Here is a 21992-nt window from a genome sequence, read left to right on the forward strand (position 1 = left end):
TTACCTATAAGAGGTTTGTAAGTTATGGTAACATATCTGTACAGTATGTTGAACATGTATATACACAGACAAATATAACGTTATCTCTTTCTTATGTAAAATCTTTGGGGGAAAGAGTCTTGCAATTTAGTTTTATTTTTTTGATTATTGACTTTGTCTTAAATATATTATATTTGACACTGATGCCTTGTGGATACGTTTTGGAAGCTACACTCTCTCTGATCTTTACCAGATGTTTCACTGGTAGTGTTTCAGCCTCAAGAGACAAAGAGGATATTAATGATAATTTTATTTATTTAATCAAATCAGGAAGATTTGATAAAAAGGAAAACTAAATATTTTCGTAACTTACTAATGCTTCAGAAATATCCATAGCAGCAAAACTGTTTTGAAGATCATTTTATATTAAAAGTAGAAAGGCTGCTTTGTATTTGAAAGAGAGAACACTATCTTACCTTTAAAAATGGGAATGATGTGACAGATTTGTCAGTTCCACTTTTAACTCAGGGAGGCAAGGAGGTGGTGATGACAGATATTGCTCAGCAGTCTCATCCCAACCTTTGACTATTAATTGTCGAAAAAGTGTACTCTGAATATGAAATTCAACTCCGTTGAAAGCCTTCTGCCACTACCAGAATCACTCTCTTATCTTATCTCATGTCCCTGAATTTGATTCCAAGAGAACACAAAATTACTCTAATCGCTGTGAGGACACTGATGATAATGAATGTGTACTCTCTCCTAAACGCAGCCTCCCTACACCTTAACTGAAATGACAAGGTAGTCTCTTTCATTTATCTGGAACGTTCAATGTCAGGACAGGAAAGCTTTTAGAGCACTGGCTCTCACCCTTGGCTGTCCATTAGAATCACCTGGGAAGCTGTACCCACACCGACTGCATTACAGACTCCGGGTAGGAGTCAGGTGTGTATACTATATAAAGCTCTGTGAGGGATTCCAATGTCATTCAAGGACCACTGCCCAGGAGGCAATAAGTAGTCAAAACCAAAAAACTTACTAGTCTTAGAAAAATCACTTAGTATCTCTAGGCTTTGTCCCTCTCATCTGAAAAAAATGTATGAGTTTGATGTTCTTATAGTTTTAAACAAAAATATATATTTAAAGTTATGAAATATTTCAACACAGGCAGCAAGGCATGAAAATATTATAAGGTGCCTGTGACCCCTATGTTACCACCACCGAGTTAAAAAGAAATTAGTACTTTGCTGTATTTGTTTCAGTTCTCTCTTTTTTGAAGGAAAAAAGATAAAGCAAAATTTCTCATATTACATTTCTTCCTATTTCTTTGCACTCTAGAACAGCAATTTTCAATGTTTTTCATCTCATGACACACATTAATCGCTAAAACTCTGCAGCACACCAAAAAAATATATTATATTTTTTGCCTAACAAAAAAAATAGGTATAATTTTGATTTATAGTGGACTGCTATCATTGTGTGGGCTGCTGTCATTTTTTATTTTACAATCTAAAGTAAAAGAGGTAAGTGCCCCTGACTAAATAGGTACTGCATATTTTAAAAATTCTTTCATCACTGTTTATGATGTATTTTAGAATTGCAGACCTGAAATCTATATAATTTTATTAACCAATGTCACCCCAATAAAGTCAATAAAAAATCAAAAAAAAAATCAAAATAAAATAAATAAAATAAAAATTCTTGCAACATACCCGTTAAAAATCGCTGCTCTAAAAGTATCTACTATCTTACGGTCGTTTATTACCCTGAACACACAATTTTATTGTTTAAGCAAGTAACTATGTACCTACAACAACTATAATAATATTGCTTAGTGTGTGTTTAAAGCAGGGGTCTCAAACTCAACTCAGCATGTGGGCCGCAGAGCAAGATCACAGCCATTCAGCGGGCCGCACTAGGTCTACAAAAGGCAACTGTTACGCAACACTTTTCAGTGTCACAAAACGACCAGAAACTGTAGTTCATGGATTAGTCTGCGGGCCGTAAAAAATTGTTCGGCGGGCCGTGAGTTTGAGACCTCTGGTTTAAAGATACATAAACTGTATACTGTATTTATCCTTTTGTACTTAATTTTTATTCAACATTGTTTTTTGAGATTTATCCATAGTAATATCTATCTATCTATATAGAAGTTCATATCTAGTTCATTAATTTTAAAATCCCTCATATTATTTCATTAGGATTAAACCACAGTTTATTTATTTACATTAACTATGGACACTTAGGTCATATATAGCTTTTGAAAACAGAGGCACAACAAATTCCTTTTTGTGTGTTTTCCTGCCACCCTATGCAGGAGCTTCTCAAGGGGAGGTAGACACTTAAACATGGGTTTATTAGATATGCTCATCTTCATCTTTACTATATAGGCCCCGATTTTTTTTCCAAAGTGATTATACCAATTTACACTTTCCAGTCATATTAAAGTATTCCCCATTCTCCATATCCTCATTAATACTTGAAAATATGAGAAATTATTAACTGTGTTAAAATGAAGGTTGTAGAGTAGTAACTAAGAGTTATGCTTAGATGATATTTTCCTAAGGTCTCCTCTAGTCATATTATTGTGGTCCCTACATCAATACCAAGTCTTATCAAAATAACAAAATAAAGGATGTGGAATAAAACCTTCTTCCAGAGTTTATACTGAATTTACTTTTCCTCAAGAAATGTCTTTCATGGCTAATGCTGGCCCATGAACCCATAAATCAGTCCATTAAAGCGGAATGGGGACATGGCCCTAGCTCTGTATTTATTTTCTTGTACTCATAATCCAATGTTACTTAAAAAGCAAACTGCCCAGTATTCGAGCCAAAGCAAATACTCTGGATTTTGCCAGGCAAAATGCCTGTGGAGAAATGAGTCAATTCATACAAAATTCAAAGCTGTCTTTGGTCAGTGACATTTTCGTGAAAATCTGTGGGTGGGTAAAAGTTTTGCAAAATTTCTTTTTGCTATTGGATAAAATTCATCTAGGAAAAATAAGCAAAGTTTAAGTGGCGACCCACATTCCCCCTAATTCCGTTATTAACACTCCCTAACCTCCCAGCACAACTGCTTTCTATTGTGCATGAAGGAAGCCATCAATGTTTTCTAATCCTAGCAGCAGGATTCTATCCCTCTGCTTACTCTGTTCCAATCAGATAGACTTTCTTTCAAGATGCACTGGCAGATTGAGCAAGCTTCAGCTCATTCAGAATACACCTTCCTGGGAATACTACCCAGGCATTGCACACTCTTCGCCTCAATAGCAAAACGACCTACATACAGTAAAAACATTCTTGGCATACGCTCTGTTGGAACCATTACTATGGATACAGTTAGGGAAGGTTAGTGTACATCTATAGTTTGGGGTTACGTTTTTAGGAACATGAAACGGGTTAAGGAAAGAAATTCAACGACTCCAAGACTTGTTCTGGCTTGCAAATTTGAAACCTTATCATCTCAGGAAAATGTAATAGAATTCAGTACCATTATACCCAGAAATACTCAAAAGTTTTGTTAATTCTGCTATTCATCAGTGTTGGGGTTTATCTAAGTTTACGAAGGTCTAAAAAGAATGATTTTGTACCTAGAAATTACTTCAGTTAGTACACAGCAGTGAATGGACTCAGATATATATATGGCTTGTAGTTTTACTATACACTTATTTTTTTTTTAATGAAAACAAAAGCCAGACAAATGCAAGCTGTTCAGGCAAATAAACTCAAATCTTTTTGTCATATTTGATATTATAATCTTCTATGTAAGTTTTTTAATTAAAGTTATTTCTATATGCTTTCTGTTTGTCTGATTTGATTAAATGCCACCTATTCATGGCACAAAACTTTCTTAAGCCAAAATAAAGAAACATTAAGAAACACATTTTTACTTTGTAATGTAGGAAAAAAAAGAAGAAAAAGCAAACTCTATTCCATACATAGGTGTTGATTTTCTTATTTTTCAAATATTTTCTTCCTAAAACTCACATTAGCCTAAAGAAGTTTAATGACACTGGCCCTGTTATTTTTTGCCATATGTATCACACAGCAAGAGTATTTACAATAATGAAGTGGTTGACACATATTTATTGTCTGAATATAATTTGGGACACGATTATAATATGTAGTTTATCGATTAATTCTGTACACCTTGCCATCTCTTAGCCTACCTGATCTTTCTTAAATTAAATATATAGCCTGACCAGGCAGTGGCGCAGTGGATAGAGCGTCGGACTGGGATGTGGAGAACCCAGGTTCGAGACCCCGAGGTTGCCAGCTTGAGCGCAGGCTCATCTGGTTTGAGCAAAAAGCTCACCGGCTTGGAGCCAAGGTCAATAGCCCGTGCAAGGGGTTACTTGGTCTGCTGAAGGCCTGCGGTCAAGGCACATATGAGAAAGCAATCAATGAACAACTAAGGTGTCGCAACGAAAAACTAATGATTGATGCTTCTCATCTCTCTCTGTTCCTGTCTGTCCCTATCTATCCCTCTTTCTGACTCTCTGTCTCTGTAAAAAAATTAATTAATTAATTAATATTATATATATATATATATATATATATATATCCCTTTGGAGTCAAACTCCATAGTCTCAAGTTATCCTCGGCCATCTGGTTCTGCTACAGGGTCAAGTTAGACATGGAAATAAGATGATGTTAATCACAGTTTATGATTTACTGAGGTTTGCCTGTCTGCCTAATAGGGCCTTTCCTTCTCAAGGCCTTTCCATTGGCTAAGAATATCTTTAATCAAGGCCAGGCCTGAAAAGAGAGCACCTGGTTTGGCCTTCCACAAATGCAAGAACAATGAGATTTACAGAAGGGTGGAGTTATACAGGTGGGAAAGAGAAAAAAAAATTCTCTTCTTCCAGTAAGTTAACAAAATAATATATTAACAATACAACTCCAGTTCTGCCATCTAGAATCTTAAGTGATCTGAAACCCAGAATTCAAAGTAATGCTGAGGGGTTACAGTCAGAGTTTCTGAGAATGCGTTCTCCCATGCATGGAGTGGAATTCGGCGTCAAGGGAGGATACCAGTGGTAGCCTATTACTGTAAGCAAGCTATCACTGAGTAGCCCTTTCATACACCATTTTTCTACCATGAGTCCCAGAAGTCCATTATGCTGCTTGTATCCATGGTCACCAAGCATTACTGGGTCATCACATCTTTCTTGGGTCAATAAGCTAAGTGAGTGAAAATGATGACTAACTCTTAACTATGGTCCGCAGAAAATTTATAACAGTTGAACAAAGTGGCCTGGGTCTTATAATTTAAAATGCTCCTAGTGTTTGCAGCATGTGACACAGCCACAAAAGCCCAAAGATCACTTCATGTCTCCAAAAGAGGAATGTAGTCATTTTACTTGGCGAGGATCTTGAGCTTTGAATCAACTACCATCAGATTTCAAAGTAGTAGAAGATGCAATGTTTCAGTTTTATCAGGTCTTTGTGTCTGCATTCCAAATGTGTAAAGACTGGTTTTACAAAAGGCAGAAGAATGCATCTTTTTCAGATGTGTACTCACATTAAGCACAATGTCTTCTATCAGTAGACTGCAACTTGAGAAGACTGCTAAACTCTCATAGCAAAATTATTTGTTGCCAGCTAGCTATAGCCCTACATATTAAAGACATGTAGCAACATAACAGTATTAGAAGACATAATGTTCATGATATTTATGTGTTATATGAAAATGGATGTTTTCCTGCTAAAAATACAAGTATCCCCAAGACTAGAACTCTTACTCCAAGCAGTCAGCTCCTAAGAAATCCTGTTTTGTATAAATACATTGCACTATAACATGTATAAGTAAATGCTTTGTGGTTCTAAATTTGATATGGAATTAGAAGTATGAAGTGGGCAGACTAGGGGAGAGAGAAATCACCTTCCATACCCATCCTGAACAATACAGTGAAAAGCTATGCAGAGCCCTGCAAGCATTCACCACCCAGCTTATTCTTTTACTGAAGAATTTCTATTTTTAATAGTCATCATGCACTTTAGCAAAAGTCAACCTGTTATATGCCTTTGCAAAATCTAAGAACAGTGGGAAAATGGGGAGATCCTATTACACAAAAATTAATTTTGCAATGCAAAAATATTTTTTGGATAATTTAAGCCTTTATGTTCTTTTTCAGTAAAGCCAAATCCAGCAAACTATTTTCAGCCAGGATTAGTCATAACTAAAAGGTTGGGCTGTTTTCGCTCAGAGACTGAATGTCTTTCCTGCCTGCAATAGGCCTGAGTGTTCAGTGTTCCAAAAAGAGTAAATGGAATTGCCTTCAATTGCTTGTCTTTTTCTGGCATTTTTAATGCAGAACCCTACTGACAGGGTAAGGTTTTGCTGCCTGGAATGTAATTATTCTTTTCACTCATATAACCTGCATTCTCACAATGTATCAGCTTCAAGTTCTCCTTAAGAAAAATCACAACATGGGGCATAATGTAACGACAAGAAATGCAATTCTCTCATTCTGCCAGAAACTCTTAAAACTCTTTCAAAAATATCTAGTGGATAGTGAAAAAGAGCTTCTGTTTTGTTTGCTTTTACTGGAATCAGACAGTTTGGCTAATCTATAATCAATGGTCCAGATTCTTTATCATTAAGACCTGCAATAGAAAGGAGAATTCTGTCTGGAGAAAGGAGAATGCCAATCTAAATAAGTTCTTTTCAAAACAATTTATATATTTCACACATTTAGGAACCTGTAGCATATTAAATATCCAGGGAGTACCTACAACTCTCAAGTCTTCACTTTAAAAGAAATAACTAACCCTTTCCACCTAAACTCATAAAACACATGCTCTTCTTCCAAGAACTAAGTGAGCTGAGATTGTGCAAAGCTACCCTGTCATCCCAAGGGTGATGTCCTGCTTATAAACACTGAGGGTTTCTGTTAGGTGTAAAATGATTGTGAAATCATTTAAGAGTCATATTAATAAAAAAAATTGGTCAATTTTGCCAAGAAATGGAGATAGTTCCAGTATTGATATTGTGAAAGGGGGAAGCAGAGTAAAAAGAGACACTGTGTCCACTACCTTCAACACCAAAGGGACATTCCTCTCTTGGTTCTTTCTCCTATATCTTTCCACAAAATTCGCTCTCCTTAAAATTCAGTGAGATCCTGTGAGACTCTGCCCCTGGGGTGTCCCCTGGGTGTTTTATGCTGGCTATAAATCATTAACTAGCCTCACAGCCCTGGAGTGTGCACTGTGCAGGCAGGCGAGAGGGTGCATGCAGCAACATTTTTACCAGCCAAGTTGCTAAATGTGAGTTCCTTTCCAAATATTAGAGCCATCCCTCCCTCACCCTCAATATGGCTTGGTTATTAGAGAAAACCAAAAATCACTGTATATTTGCTCTGGAAAAGACATAAAGCAGCTGGTATGTTCCTCTGCCCTGCACATTTCAGTAGCTTCAAGTTGTGTGGGGAAAGCATCTGTTTTCCAAGATCAACAACCTCCTCCCCCCTCCCCCCGCTACACACACACATACACACATACACACACAGGATCATTTACATTTGCAGAAGAGAATCAAGAAGTGAAGGGGCACCCAGCAGCTAATAATTAAAGAAACCTTTAGACTCCTCCACTAAAGAGGAGTCAAATCTCAGGGATGCCTAGACCCCCACACGTTACCCAAATTCCACAGAAGGGGAAAATGTCCCCTAATATGTGGGCCAACTTTGGAAAAACGCACTTTCAATGGTCTCCCAAGGTCTTTGGAAAACTCACCGTACACTTGTTGGGCTTCTCTCCAGAATGGACTCTCATGTGGATCAGCAGTTTATAGCGGGCGTTGAATGGCTTGTACCTTCGAGGACACCCTGCCCAGAAACAAGTAAAGTCTTCCCCTTTGCGCTGGTCTATGTGAACCTTCTCGATGTGCCGCACAAGTTCCTCCTGCTGGTCATACAAGGCGCTGCAGTCGATCCAGCGACAGCAGTGCTTACCCCCGAGGTCGTCCATCTCCCCGTCCTCCTCCAGTGCGTTCTGGGGCAGGGCCAGAGTCTGGGTGTGGGAGACCAGTTCTTGGTGGTGCAGATGAGGGTGGGCGTGGTACGGGGGTGGGGGGCCTTGAGGTGGTGGTGGCAGAGGAGGCAGAGGAGGTTCGTGGGGCAGGTCCAGAGCCCCACTGGGGAAATCATCCACGCGCTCCGTCTTCAGCAGGCTGGCCGGCTGGCCATTGGAGCCTGACAGGCCGTGCTGCACCACCATGTTGTTGACCACGCCGTGCTGGTGGCTGCCGTGCTCTAGCTGCTGCATGCGCTCGTATTCCAGTGTGCTGTCCTCAGCGTAGACTGGGAGCGCCAGGCCTCCGCTGGCCACCCGCACACCCTTCTGGTTATTAGGCACTGAGCATGACTGGGAGATGCAGCTACCGCGCACTCCCAGGAAATGCCCATAAACCTCGGGCTGCGGGGATATGTTGGCTGGGGAAGCCCTCGATCCGTTGATGTAGGCGACCAAGGATGTGGGAGAGGTGCGAATGATGGTATTGAAATCTATCCCAATGCCATCGGACAATGGGGACAAGGACAGTGCTCTCTTCTTGGAACGGGCCGTGTGAGACCTGGTTGAAGAGTGTCGGGGGCTGGAGTAAGGAGAGTGGCTATTTTCCATTCCAAAAAGGTAGGATGGTAATGAGTTAGAGACACTGTTGCTGGACATGGCTGTCCCAGGAGGAAGGCTAAGGAGGTCCCCTAGATCAATGCCATTTTGAGAGCTGTAATTGGAGGAGAGTGAAGGGAGAGCCCTGTATCCGGGAGACCACTCTTGTTTCACACTGAAAGCAGATGGACTTTCTGTCAGACTTAAATTCGTGGACGCCAAAGACTCTCGTGAAATAAGGGACCTGAAACAGCAGCCAGAAGGGAAGAAAAAAACAAAAAAGACAAACATTTTAGCAGAATACAGATTGCTTAAGAGCTAAAAGAACACTGCATTGACAATCCTTTAAGTATTTCCCCTAATTAACATTCTCAGCTAAACACACATTCTTTGGCTAAGATAACACCAAAGCTTTTAGTTTCAGGTAAATAACATTTGACCAAGAACAATAAAGGCTAATGCTCACTGGACTAATAGAACAAAAGATCTATTGTTATAAATATTTTTAATATTTTAATGATAATAAATAGTCTTCACTTTATTTTTAACATTTTTAATGTAGGGAGGAAATTAGAGACCTGGGAATAATTATTGATGCTTGTCATGGCAAACCAAAAAAGTAAGTATTTATTAAGCACTTACTGTGTACAACACACTACCAACAGGCATTGTAGGGAATCCAAGTCTAAACAAAGTCCCAGTCTTTGAGTAAAATCGACTTAGCGAGGTAAAACATAAACCCATGCTTGATTTGAAAAAAAAGCAAGTTCTTAAGTCAAAGGGTCATCCAGGGCACCTAATAATAATTTCTTCACTTTGCAACAATTCCCTCCTGTTCTTCTTACTCTTTTCCAAAACATACCTCACATCACAATATTTACCTGCATATTAAAATGGTTTGTAATATACAGTCTGGCCACTTAAAATTCATTTTGCTTTACATCATTGCCTTAAAAATCACTGAAGAGAAAAGCTTTACCCTTGGATAGAAAATTTGTCACAAAGGCTAGATATAACTCTATATTTCTCAACTCAGACATGGAGTGTGTCAGAAAAACCTGGCTTGTTTCTATGTACCTATATTGGCTTTTTACAGAGATCATTTTTCTGACAAAAAAAATTAACAAAAACAAAACATTATATAAATGTCTGTCGTCCCAGAACAACCCATACTCTACTTCCAGCTGTTAAAACAGCATCCTGTTGTAAAGGAACTGAGGGAGAAGAGAAGCATTCTCTTCTTGCTCTTCTTTACAAAATGGAAGCCAGGAACACTATGTCCTACAAGCAGAATAGCCAGAAACTATCTCAGCTTGGAAATGTACAGTATAAGGTGACAGATAACAGCATTATGGATGTGATGTTTCCATTGGGTGAAGTAATGTTTACCAATGACAAACACAGCAAGAATTTGTGTCCAGTTGCCCTTGACACGGATTTTTTCTTGGTCTGCATCCTTATATTCGGGCTAAAGTTCTTTTGCAAGCCCCAAAGTGGTTTCTGAGCCATCTATTTTTTAATTCCCCATGGACACTTTCAATTATTTTCCCAGCACACCCACAGCGTGTAGCATTCCCTGCAGACTCAGATGAAGGTTCCTGGTGATTGAATGTCAAGGGCCTTTTGGTCCCTTCCCCAGGGAGATCCAGGAGTTACTTCCTGACCCAGGCCAAATCAGTCATTGTGTCATATATGAGGCAAAGAAAACTGACTTTGCTTTATACCCCGAGGTTGAGAAAGTTTATAGAAGTTTCTCAAATGGTACATTTGCCTGGTCACTGTCACTTTGGAGCATTTTGGATTTTTAAGCCATGAACGACAGCCAGGAAGTATTTTATCTAACTGTATGTGCGTGGTACATGTAATTATGTTATTTGGTTTGAGGGCAGCCTATATTAAGACATGTTTATTTGTTCCATTGTGCAGAGCTGGTTCGTACTTTTCTCAAATTATATCTAACTGTGGTTCAATTTAAATCTGAGCACAACCCCATGCAGGCATGTTCCTTAACTCTTCAAATATCAGTTTTATAAGACAGGTCTCATATATTTTTCAGAAAGCAAAGTCTAAATTCTACTCAGTAAGCATAGAGAACTGTCTTTTCTATCTCAAACAGTGATAAGAACAAAACTTACAACAAATGGCATTTGCCTAGCCATTTGTAAGCTCATCGCTGTGCAATTACCCAGATCTTTTATCTTTCAAAGATCTAACTCACAAACCTTCCCCCAAATACACTAGCTTTTAATAAGAGTCCTCTTTCCAAAGAAAAACTTCCTCAATAAAATTATCTTCCTCAATTAAATTCAAAGCCTTTCCACAGAAGGGATCATTCTTATCTCCCCTATTACCCATGAGCATTAGATACATAGTTTTCATACTTTACTTTCAAAGAATTGTTAAGCATAATCAATATAATGAGAACTAACCATCCTTTATAGGTTACACAGCATTTTCCCTCACATTTATTATTTCATTTGATACAGCCTGTGAGGTAAATAAGCTGGATTTTTAAAGTAACTTCTATTTAAGGACCAAATTCCTTATAGAAAGACAAAGCAGCATTTAATATGCAGTCACCTAGCTGAATCACATACATCCTCTGTTATTTTCCCCACATCATATCCTACGTGTGGTCGATAGTGTTCTGCTTGATTAAAGGACCTGGTATAACAGGCTTATAGTCACACATGCTATGAGTGAAACCCACACTTTCTGTTCTCTTTCTGCAACAATATATTGAATGACTGTGAAAGGTTCCAAAGGACTCTCTCCTGTAACCCCTGCTGCTACACACACCAGGCCTATGGGAAAGACAGTGACACAAAAAGCTGTGTTCTATCACCTTGCTGAAAGCAATCTCCATTTCTAAATGTTCATCTGATCCTTACGATATTATTTCTGGTGACTGGTTAATTTGGAGCTATATGTGAAAGAAACATGATTATAGCTCAAACAAAATAAAACCAATATAGAAAATTCAGAAACTATCAGTAAAACAAGTTAGGGTGGATAGTAAAGCAAGAGTTCAGTAAATCTCATGGGGCTATAAGAGGAGTGATCGCCAAGCTGAATTGCTTGGTCCAAGGCCAAGCTCAAAAGAAATATAACTTACAGATCATGTATAATTCCTCAAACTGATGCAAGAGAGAGAGAGAGAGAGAGAAACACACACACACACACATCTTAGTCCAGTGGTAGTCAACCTAGTCCTTATCGCCTACTAGTGGGTGTTCCAGCTTTCATGGTAGACAGTAGTGGAGCAACCAAAGTATAAATAAAAAGATAGATTTAACTATAGTAAGTTGTTTTATAAAGATTTATTCTGCAAAACTCAGCGAAAATCTGACACAAAGTACTTGGTAAGTAATTATTATTATATGCTTTAACTTGCTGTAACTCTGCTTTATAAATTTTATAAAGTAAAGTTACTTCCCTACTTTATAAATCACCATTACTGTGGAACCGGTGGGCGGTTAGAAAATTTTATTTCTAACAGAGATATAAAAGTGGGTGGTAGGTATAAAAAGGTCGACTAGGCCTGACCTGTGGTGGCACAGTGGATAAAGCGTTGACCTGGAAATGCTGAGGTCGCCAGTTCGAAACCCTGGGCTTGCCTGGTCAAGGCACATATGGGAGTTGATGTTTCCAGCTCCTCCTCTCTCCTCTCTGTCTCTCTCTCTCCCCCTCTCTCTCCTCTCTAAAAATGAATAAATAAAAAAATAAACTTTAAAAAAATAAAAAAATAAAAAGGTCGACTACCCCTGTCCTAGTCTATATGGAAGTTCTTGTCTACGTGCCTGGACAAATCCCGGGAAGAATTAGCACTGCAGCTAAACACAGGAGGACTTTATAAAATGTCAGAACTTACAGAGCACCCAGACGCCAATCTCACCCCCTTGGCCTCCACTGAGCTTTGTGGACATAGTCTAACTCAAAAGGAAACCCTAGGAAACTCCATCCCTAGAAACCACTTCAATAATTTCTGGTTTAGGAGAGAAAAATGCGGTGCCTTTTTGGATCTGGAGTGACATTATTAGATTGATAGTTGAACTTTGTAACTGACAAGCTAAGTGACACTAGGCAAAAAGCCTTTTAGACTTTCTATCATAGGTTGGATCCATCATCCATAAAACAGGGTAATACTTTCAGGTAGTTTATAAATAATTTAATCATAAAATATAGAATCACAATGGTTATAAAATCACTATAAAAACGAAACAAATACAAAACCCATGCAAGTAGCATCCACTCTCTTATACTGCCCAACTTTTGCCAGATTTGTATATCTATGAAGCGACTGTATGAAGTTATTACATCAGCACCTCAGCCTTGTTACTTTAGGAAAAATATATACAACAGTCTCTGTATTAGAATTTTTGGAATGCCTAAATAAAGAATGGCTCCTGGCCTGACTAGGCAGTGGCACAGCAGATGTAGCATCAGCCTGGGATTCTAAGGATCCAGGTTCAAAACCTCGAGGTCGCCAGCTTGAGCATGGGCTCACCAGCTTGAGAGCAGGGTGGCTGGCTTGAGCGTGGGATCATAAGACACGACTCCATCATCACTGGCTTGAACTCAAAGGTCACTGGCTTGAGCAAGAAGTCACTGGCTTGGCTGGAGCTCTCCGGTCAAGGCACATATAGGAAAGCAATCAATGAACAGCTACGGTGCCTCAACAAAGAATTGATGCTTCTCATCTCTCTTCCTTCCTGTCAGTCCCTGTCTGTCTGTCTGTCTATCTCTCTCATTAAAAAAAAAAAAAAAAAGAATAGCTCCTGGATTATTAGGAGGGTAAAGTATAGTTTGTATTTCTCATTAAGCAGGGCTAATCAGAAATGGTTGGGATATTAATAAATTAATACATAGCATTAGGGCATGATTCTCATCATTGGATTAATTAGAACTCATCAAAGCTAAGAAAGAGTGCTTTTTTCCAAGATGAGCACTCCAGGGGGAAAAAAGAACAACTTAAAGGAGGTCAAAAGAAGAAATGCAGTCAGTAAATCTATAAAAACTAAACATTTTCAATCATTAAGAGATGCAAATCTTATAAAATAACATTTTGCAAAACAAATTTGCAAAAGTAATAAAAATAATAATTCCTAGTATTTCATAAGATATGGGAAAAAATGAACTCTCAGACTAGGTGAGTTTACAAAAGGGTAAGCCTTTTCTGTAGTGCAGTTTAAGAATGCCTATCAAAAGCCTAAAATTGTACATTTCCAGCAAATTTTACTTCTAAGAATTTATCCTTTCTTTTTTAAGTAAGAGGAGAGGAGAAAGAGAGACAGACTCCCATATATGCCCAGACTGGGATCTACCCAGCAACCCCCATCTGGGGCCGTGCTTGCAGCTGAGCTATTTTTAGCACCTGAGGCAGAGGCTCCACAGAGCCATCCTCAGCACCCGGGGCCAACATGCTCGAATCAATCCATCATGGCTGTGGGAGGGAAAGAGGGGGGGGGGAGAGGGGTAGAAAAGCAAATGGTCACTTCTCCTATATGCCCTGACTGGGAATCAAACCCGGGACTTGCACATTCCAGGTCGATGCTCTATCACTGAGCCACCAGCTAGGGCCAGAATTTATTCTAATAACCAGAGATAAGCAACAAAATATTTACAAGATTGACCCAATAAAGTATTACATATAATGTTGAAATAAATGGAAACTAAAAGCCCAGTAATAAAAGAGTGATAAAAATTATAGTTTTATTTATACACTTTTTAAATAAAATAAAATCTTGGGTAGAAAGAAGCCATTGTATAATGCTGAAAACTACTTTCATTGCAAAAGAAAGTGTTTATATTAACTGAACAAAATAATTATATTAATTGAACAAAGTGATTATAACACTATGTATATTATTAGATCAATTTAGTACAAAGGAAAACCTATGCTTATGATGTATGTGTTTGCACAAAGTTAGAAGGAGAAGAATATGTATCAAAACTCCACCCGTGGTTGCCTGTGGGTGGTAGGATTCAAGATGACTATCATTTACTGCTTTGTGCTTTTCCATATTTTCTACATTTTCTACAATGAGTAAGAATTACATAGATAATCAGGAAAAACCAATAAAATTTATAGCTTTCTATAGGTTGGCCATCATTCAGACTAAACAATTCAAAGTTCCTCCCCCCCAACTCCTCCCATGGACAGAACACAAACTGATTTTCTCTCCATCCTTATATCTAAACACCAATTGCCTTCAAGTTGAACTGTTGCTTCCTACCCTTTCTCTCATCTGATAGAGCACACAAACCAAGAGTTAACAAATAAATGTGAGCTTCCAAATTGCTAAAAGTTTCATACGTCACCAAATCACTTTCCAACTCCTGTTTCTTTGCCAATCCTGCAAAAAAAATTATTCAATAGGAGGACTCCTAGAGTACTTAGTCGGTCAAAAACATATGTCAGTGCATCTTTAAGATGTTATCTTTTAAGGATATAAAATTATGTTAAGGAATAAAATGTGCCAGAAAACACTAAGATAATAACCCTTCCCTGGTCAATCTATGAAAGAGTACATTAGGTACATAGCTGGAGAAGCATCAGTTTCTCCATTAATTATGACTCTGCCTACAAAGCATGGGCTAGACTTGCCACCTACAGGAATCCGAAGGCTTTCCAATGACACTTACCCCATGAGTACAGGTAATTTTACATGCAACACTCAGAAACTCTGAGGAGTCCCTCAAGGCATAATCATCAATGAGAAAATGACAGCGGCAGCTTCCTATCACAAAAAATCTTGGGTGAAAAATAAGTTTCCATATTATGAAAAAATTGGCATAAAAAATGATCCAGGAACTATGATTTCAGAGTCTCAAATAACAGCCAGGAGCACAGTGCAGAGATACAAAAAAAAGGAAGGAGGGATAGACAGAAAAGGAGGAGGAAGGAAAAGAGGATCCCAAAACTGCAAAGCATCTCAGAAGATTGCCAGTCCACCCCGTCACCCCCAAGAAGGGGAAGCAGAGGTCTGGCGAGTCAAATTCCTTTGCAAAATCAGTAACAGCAGAGCCAGGACTAAAAGGAAAAAACTTTGGATTGTGTTTCTCCAAGAATGTAACTTCTAGAAGATGAAATAATTCATTTCAAACATAGAATGAACCTGACACATTGTGAAGCATTTTGTTTTTATGTCCCTCTAATATCAACCTTAAGATATGGATTTTCTGAGGGGGTGGTTTCCCTTTTCCTATCCAATTCTCTCCCAGGGAGCAATATGCAGCATCTATTGACCTAGTTATTCTGGCACCTAATCAGATACTGTGTTGAAATGCTTTGTAATGCATACATGAAAGTATGTCTTCCTAGACACATCATAAAGTCCTGAAATTTATTATTTCAATCTTCATTTTTCTACTATCTCCCTAAACTTAAATTGTTGGACTATGCAGACATAAGGTACTTAATAGGTACTTGTAGATGAGTGGACAGGAGGATAGATGTTACACAGTGGTGGAATTCAGCTGGTTTGCACCAGCTCATTAGAACCGATACCTAATTTTTTGTTGCGTTCAGTGAACCAGTTGTTAAAATGACACTTGTAATCAGGGTTCTCTCTAAGGTAGGTGCCTGGGCAGCCACTCAATGTGGAAATCACAAATTTACATTCCTTACTCTTTTTTAATGTTCATTTGCACAACACTGTATTCTAAGTGCCTGCAGTGATGTTCATTCTGTCCACAGGTGAAAAAAATGGCAAGTGAGGATGCCAATCAAGAAGCAATATGGAGATATCTTAAATGATAGTTTTATTGTTTTCTATCAGGTATTACTTATTATTTTTTCATTAATATTTTAAAACTTTTTTTATAACAATGTAGTTTTGTGTACCTCTTTTATTGTTCTTATTTAAGTATTAAATGCATGAAATAATAAACCACCTTTTGGTATATTTTTTTTATACTTAGAATAGTCATTAGGGCAGAGAACCAGTTGTGAACTTATTTGAATCCCACCACTGATGTTAGATAAAACAGTTGTAAAGCAGTCTAGAGACACTGCAACATCTACACTAAAAAATGAACAAGTAAGACAGATGCACATGGAACATCTCAACTTTATAGACCGTGACACATGACTCGTTTTACCAGGAATTGACAAATTTACACACTGTTCTTTTTTAGTCACTGAGGTCCCAAAATCTCAAGCTGGGCATTAATTTCACTCACACCACAAGACAGCAGGTATTAAGCCATTTAAATCATTCCTCTTAATTAAGATGATATTATAGCACATACTTAATTTTTATACGCATTACCCTAGAAAAGCTCAAATTAAAAGAGTAGCTTAAGCAAGTATGTGTGTGCATGTGTGTGTGTGTGTGTGTGTGTTCATTCAGGAAGGGAAGGGAAAACACTCATGGGGTATGATTATACCATAAGAAGGGAAAATAAAGTAACTTGAGACCTGGTATCTGAAGGAGGTATATTCAGGTTGGCTGCATTCACTGCCCTCTGTAAGCTAGGACTGATCTGGTTGCATGCTGTAGAGACCTGGCTTGCTGGAGGTGAAATGGGTCCCAGTCGCTGAACCATCATGGGGCTGCTGGTGACCACTAGATTGTTGCAGCTGCCTTTTCCAATGGACTTGCACTGAGGCCCAAAGCCAAGAGCCCCTAAAAACAAATGAATCAGGTTAGCTTTCATGTCCCTTACATCAGAAATCAGTAAATACACACAGGTGCACACTTTTATCAGGACCCATCTTTACAGAAAGTCCTTGGATTTTTTTTTTAGTATTGATGATAACAAAAAGCTTCCTCTAATTGCAATGAAAAGGCCATAATGCCACAATAGAAACTCATCTATCATCACCACTTACACAGTATGTGCTTGTATTTTGCTCCTTCTGTGTAGAAGTACCCAGAATCATATTTTATCATCTCCTTACCTAAAGGGTTAAGGTGATAAGTAGATGGGATTACTTATATCAAACTAAGTTTTTTTCTAGAATAGCTAATATCTTGAATCACCCAGCAAGGAAAGTTGACGCTGGTGGGAAAGGAAAAAACAAAACAAAAAAACAAACAAACAAAAAATCTTGATTAACTGGTTGACTTCATTCTACTTCTGGCCTTCCAGAAAGCCTCTTTAAAAGGTTATGGTCTGGCTGTGTCTCTCCATTCTTGATTTCTTTCTTATCCCAATATACTCTCATTGGACACACACCCAATTTTTAAAAAATCAGGCGAGAGCCAGAAACAGAACACTCATCCTAATTATACATAGATCTTTTCATTTCATTAGTAACAATCTTTGAATGTAGTAAAATTTGGTACATACCCAAAAGAGAAAGGAAAAATAAAAAGAAACCCACAAGAATCTGTGTTGTTAGGGAAAAGTGAAAAGCAAAGAGAAGAAAGGCAAACACTGTCGTGACTCATTTACAAAAAAGTAATAATGGTTGAATCATTCTAGACATTCTTTTTACATGGATGTACTCTTTCAAACAGTTTTTTGGGGTTTTTTTGCAAACTACCTGGTCAAGTCTCGGTGATTGTACACTCATTTCCACTTTAAATGAACAAAAATAAACATGATCTCAGTTTTTAATAAATTAGGCTCTGAATTTTTCTTACCAAATCCCCCCAAATCTCCCATCTCTCTCATTGATATATCTGGGATCAAAGTAGGTTTAAAACCCTAGGGAGTATAATTTTCTATTTTGTTTTCCCCAAAAGTAAATCAATAGTTTTCCCCAAATGACTATCATCTTTTGTAACATTCTTATACAAGAACCCACAGAACTGAAGAATAAAGGGGATCTTAGAGCAATCACATTGTTCTCATCAATGAAATCAGATCTTAAAAATGTGGGGTAATTCAAAGCATCCTTAGCTGTCAGGAAGCCCGCTATATCCCAGCCTCCTGGAAACTAAAATCCAAATGGTAACTGACTTGCCCAAGGCCACATAAGGATTCAACCACAGAACAGAAGCAGATTCCACTCCATGTATTTTCTGGACACCTGGGTTCTTAAGTTTAGATGCTAGATGCTTCATTTGCTCTGTGGATATTTTCCAAGATCATTAGCTCTGAGGGAGAATTCTCTCTGATATTTTTTGTTGCGACACCGGGCCTTCAGCAGACCGAGTAAACCCTTTCTGGAGCCAGCGACCTTGGGTCCAAGCTGGTGAGCTTTGCTCAAACCAGATGAGCCCATGCTCAAGCTGGTGACCTCGGGGTCTCGAACCTGGGTCCTCCACATCCCAGTCTGACGCTCTATCCACTGCACCACCACCCGATCAGGCTCTCTGATATTTTTTAAGATATACAAATCAGAACCTTCCCTGTACCTCTTTCACTGCTGCTTATATCTGATGTATCTTCTTGTGCCTTGAAAGATCAGTTATAGATAGTGTGTTCTCGTAACTTATATAATACTGTACCACCAGGGCTTTATCTCATTATCAAGGGTAGTGGATACATTTTAATGCAATGACCATAAACTTAGTATCTTTATAAATTCCAACAAACTACATGCCATTTGCTTTTCAAATCCCCCTTTATCTCAAAACAAACAAACAAACAAACAAATAAATAAATGGCAATGTGATGGTTCATAGCCTAGTCCAGTATAAAAGATGCTCAAATTCTCTCCCCAGGTCTCATTCCCACCAGCCATGGCTATTAAAGCAACATCAGATATCAAGTATTCTGTCAAATTCAATGTCATATATTTATCTAAGTAACTCATTCATCCCATGCCTGCTTCCACCTTAGTAAAAAAGGTACAGTATTACTACCTACATCTGAAACAAAGACATATTGGCATCCAGAACAGCACATCCAAGAAATATACTGGATGGTAAAGCATATTAGTACACTATTTCATCAAATCTAAGATCCCATATGCTGTAAGGTATGCCATTATTTTATGTACCAGTAAGAACATGCACTGTGAATTAAACTAGTGCATGGTGTTTAGATTTCGGAGATGTTCTGATGTGAAAATAAGCACATGTCAGTATGGATCAATATAAATAAGATGGCCGAGAAATTTTTAACACTTGTTTTGTTCATGGTCTTCTCTGCCTAGAACACCCTAACCCCAACTTGTCTACCTCATGAGCACCTCGGCATCTTCAAGGTCTCAGTTCAAAGGTCACATCGTCTCTGATTCCCCCAACCCCCACTGCCAGCTGAGAGGATATGACCAATTCTTTTCATTTCCCTACCATCTCTCATAACACATCTGCCATAAAACCTTTAGGGAACTGAAATGTTTACATGTCTGTCACCCCTTCATCTTTTATATTTTACGTTCTTTCAAGGTAAAGCTCTTGTTTAAGGACCCTGCTTCTTCAGCACCTAGTCCAGGGCCTAAACCAAACACAAGCATTAAAATCTGTCAGTGAAGTTAAGAATAAATGAATGAGTGAAAATAAAAGATAGTTATACACATGAATAATAAATACTAAGAAATTATTTCCACTAAAACCCTCCTGATTTTCTTCTTAGAAGGCAGCGCCATTTTTCAAAAACAAAGTCCAATTAAGTTAACCCTTTGACACATTTCCACAGTATTGCTAACTTCCCAGTGTCCCCAAGATTTTTATTACATTACCTCCTACTCCCAAATACACTGGTAACTTGAACCTCACCTAACTATAGAGGGGTAACAGTTTCTGACAAGTATCACACATGGCACCCCTGAAGGCTTAGGCTATACAGTAAATTTATTGAGAACAGGTCATGTTTGTGTCATAGCTAGGAATGTTCTAGAAAATGGCATCATTTGTCTCAACAGTGGACACAAACAACAGTTTGACCTAGGACCACCGTGCTCAATGCAACCATCTAATTTTTTTCATAATTCCATATAGAATGAATACCTCCAAACTACTCAGAATCACGCAGTATTTGAGTGTGGGCTCACCAGCCTGCCTGGCATCTGCCCCGCCCCCCTGCTAGTTAAATGACTTGGGCAAAGTTCTTAAACATTTGTGTGCCTCATCTCCACCTGTGTCTTCTCATCTGTAAAATGGGAATAAAAATACCCCCTCATGAGGTTGTTGTACTTTTAGCGTTAACTGCACATGTAAAGGACTCCGCACGTTGCCTAGCACACAGTAGGTATTCATGGGTATTAGTTGCTGTTGTTACTCTTATTATTATTGCTCGTGATGGTCATCACATTTTTGCTACATTGTCTTTTTTGAAGTAAAACAGCTCTTTATAATTCTTTGCATAAAAAAGATAGTAAATAATTCTATTTCATTCTCTACCCATTTCCAATGTTCTATCTGCTTTTCAGTCTGGAGCCAATTTTTTAAAAACCAGGTGTCACTACAGATAGAAAAATGTTCTAAACTGGCCAAGTCTGAATGTTCCTTGGCTCGTCTTTCCTGAAAACAAACTGTACAACTTTTCTGACTACCAGATGTGCCAACTACTTGTGCACTGGTTTTCATTTTGAAATACTGCTTTTTAGCAACTGCACAATGTTTTTTAAAAATGTGTTTACTACTCAAATAAGGATCTGAGGGGATAGCATTCTGAGTACCACAGACACTCTGGCCAAAAGCAGCGCATGCTGGTGGGGGGCACAAACACTTTGCACTTTCCAGTTTCGAAACAAAAAGGTCATCTTAGCAGGAGTATATTTGTAATTGACATTTTTATTAGTTGAAAGGGTTTTGTTGAAGTCAAATAGTTAAATATGTATGTCACAATTATCCCTGCTGGGTAGCATCCTTCAGAACAGTTTGTGTTTATCCACGGGTCCCTCTAAAATTGACCAGTGTCAATTATCCACTGGTCCCTCTAAAATTGACCAGTGTTATTCCTTCATAATTAAATATGAAGGAAATAGAAATGACATACCACATATGGGAGGGGTTAGAAAGAAATAACCAAAGTGTTTTGGTTGTTATAGTTCATTCAACTGACACTTATCAAATGCCAACCACAAGCCGAATAATCCCTGGAGATAATGATGAGCAAGATGGACAGACAGTCTCAGTCCTCACGTATCCAGTATCCTGACCATGAAGGCGAATACCGAACCAACCATTCATTATAAAAGAGGTGGTCCCTGCTTCTAGTCTGGATCATATAAAAGGCTTTCTTTACAGGTCAAAGATGATTGAATGGGAGTAATTTCTAAATGATTTAACCTAATATATGCAGGATATTATGGAAACAAATAATACATATCAAGATTTGAGTCCTGCCTCCCCTACTCACTGTCTGTGTGACACTGAACATGCTCCTTAAAGTCTCTGTACCTTCAGTGTCCTGTTCCCTAAAATGGGGACAGTAAGTGTACCTAACTCATAGAGTTGTTATTAGGATTAAAAAAAATTAGTATATATTAAGACATGTCTTACTGCCTCTAAGGATCAGTGTTTTCTTTACAGCCTTTCACTTTAAAACAGTTCA

At 38.3% G+C, this 21992-nt stretch overlaps 1 protein-coding gene across 4 annotated transcripts in view; it reads right to left on the bottom strand.

The window, feature by feature from the left end:
• GLIS3 (GLIS family zinc finger 3) overlaps nucleotides 1-21992 on the bottom strand; it is a 553880-nt gene that overhangs the window by 341009 nt on the left and 190879 nt on the right. For all 4 annotated transcript variants that reach the window (XR_010729083.1, XM_066257180.1, XM_066257178.1 and 1 more), the window contains 2 exons: nucleotides 17017-17224; nucleotides 7719-8838 (listed from right to left, as the gene is read on the bottom strand). Coding sequence is in view for 3 of the 4 variants with exons in the window: in XM_066257178.1 (XP_066113275.1) it covers nucleotides 7719-8838; nucleotides 17017-17224 (1328 nt within the window). In the remaining variant the exon portion in view is untranslated. The remainder of the gene's footprint in view (nucleotides 1-7718; nucleotides 8839-17016; nucleotides 17225-21992) is intronic.

Source organism: Saccopteryx bilineata, chromosome 2 (assembly GCF_036850765.1).
Source record: "Saccopteryx bilineata isolate mSacBil1 chromosome 2, mSacBil1_pri_phased_curated, whole genome shotgun sequence".
Lineage (NCBI taxonomy): Eukaryota > Metazoa > Chordata > Mammalia > Chiroptera > Emballonuridae > Saccopteryx > Saccopteryx bilineata.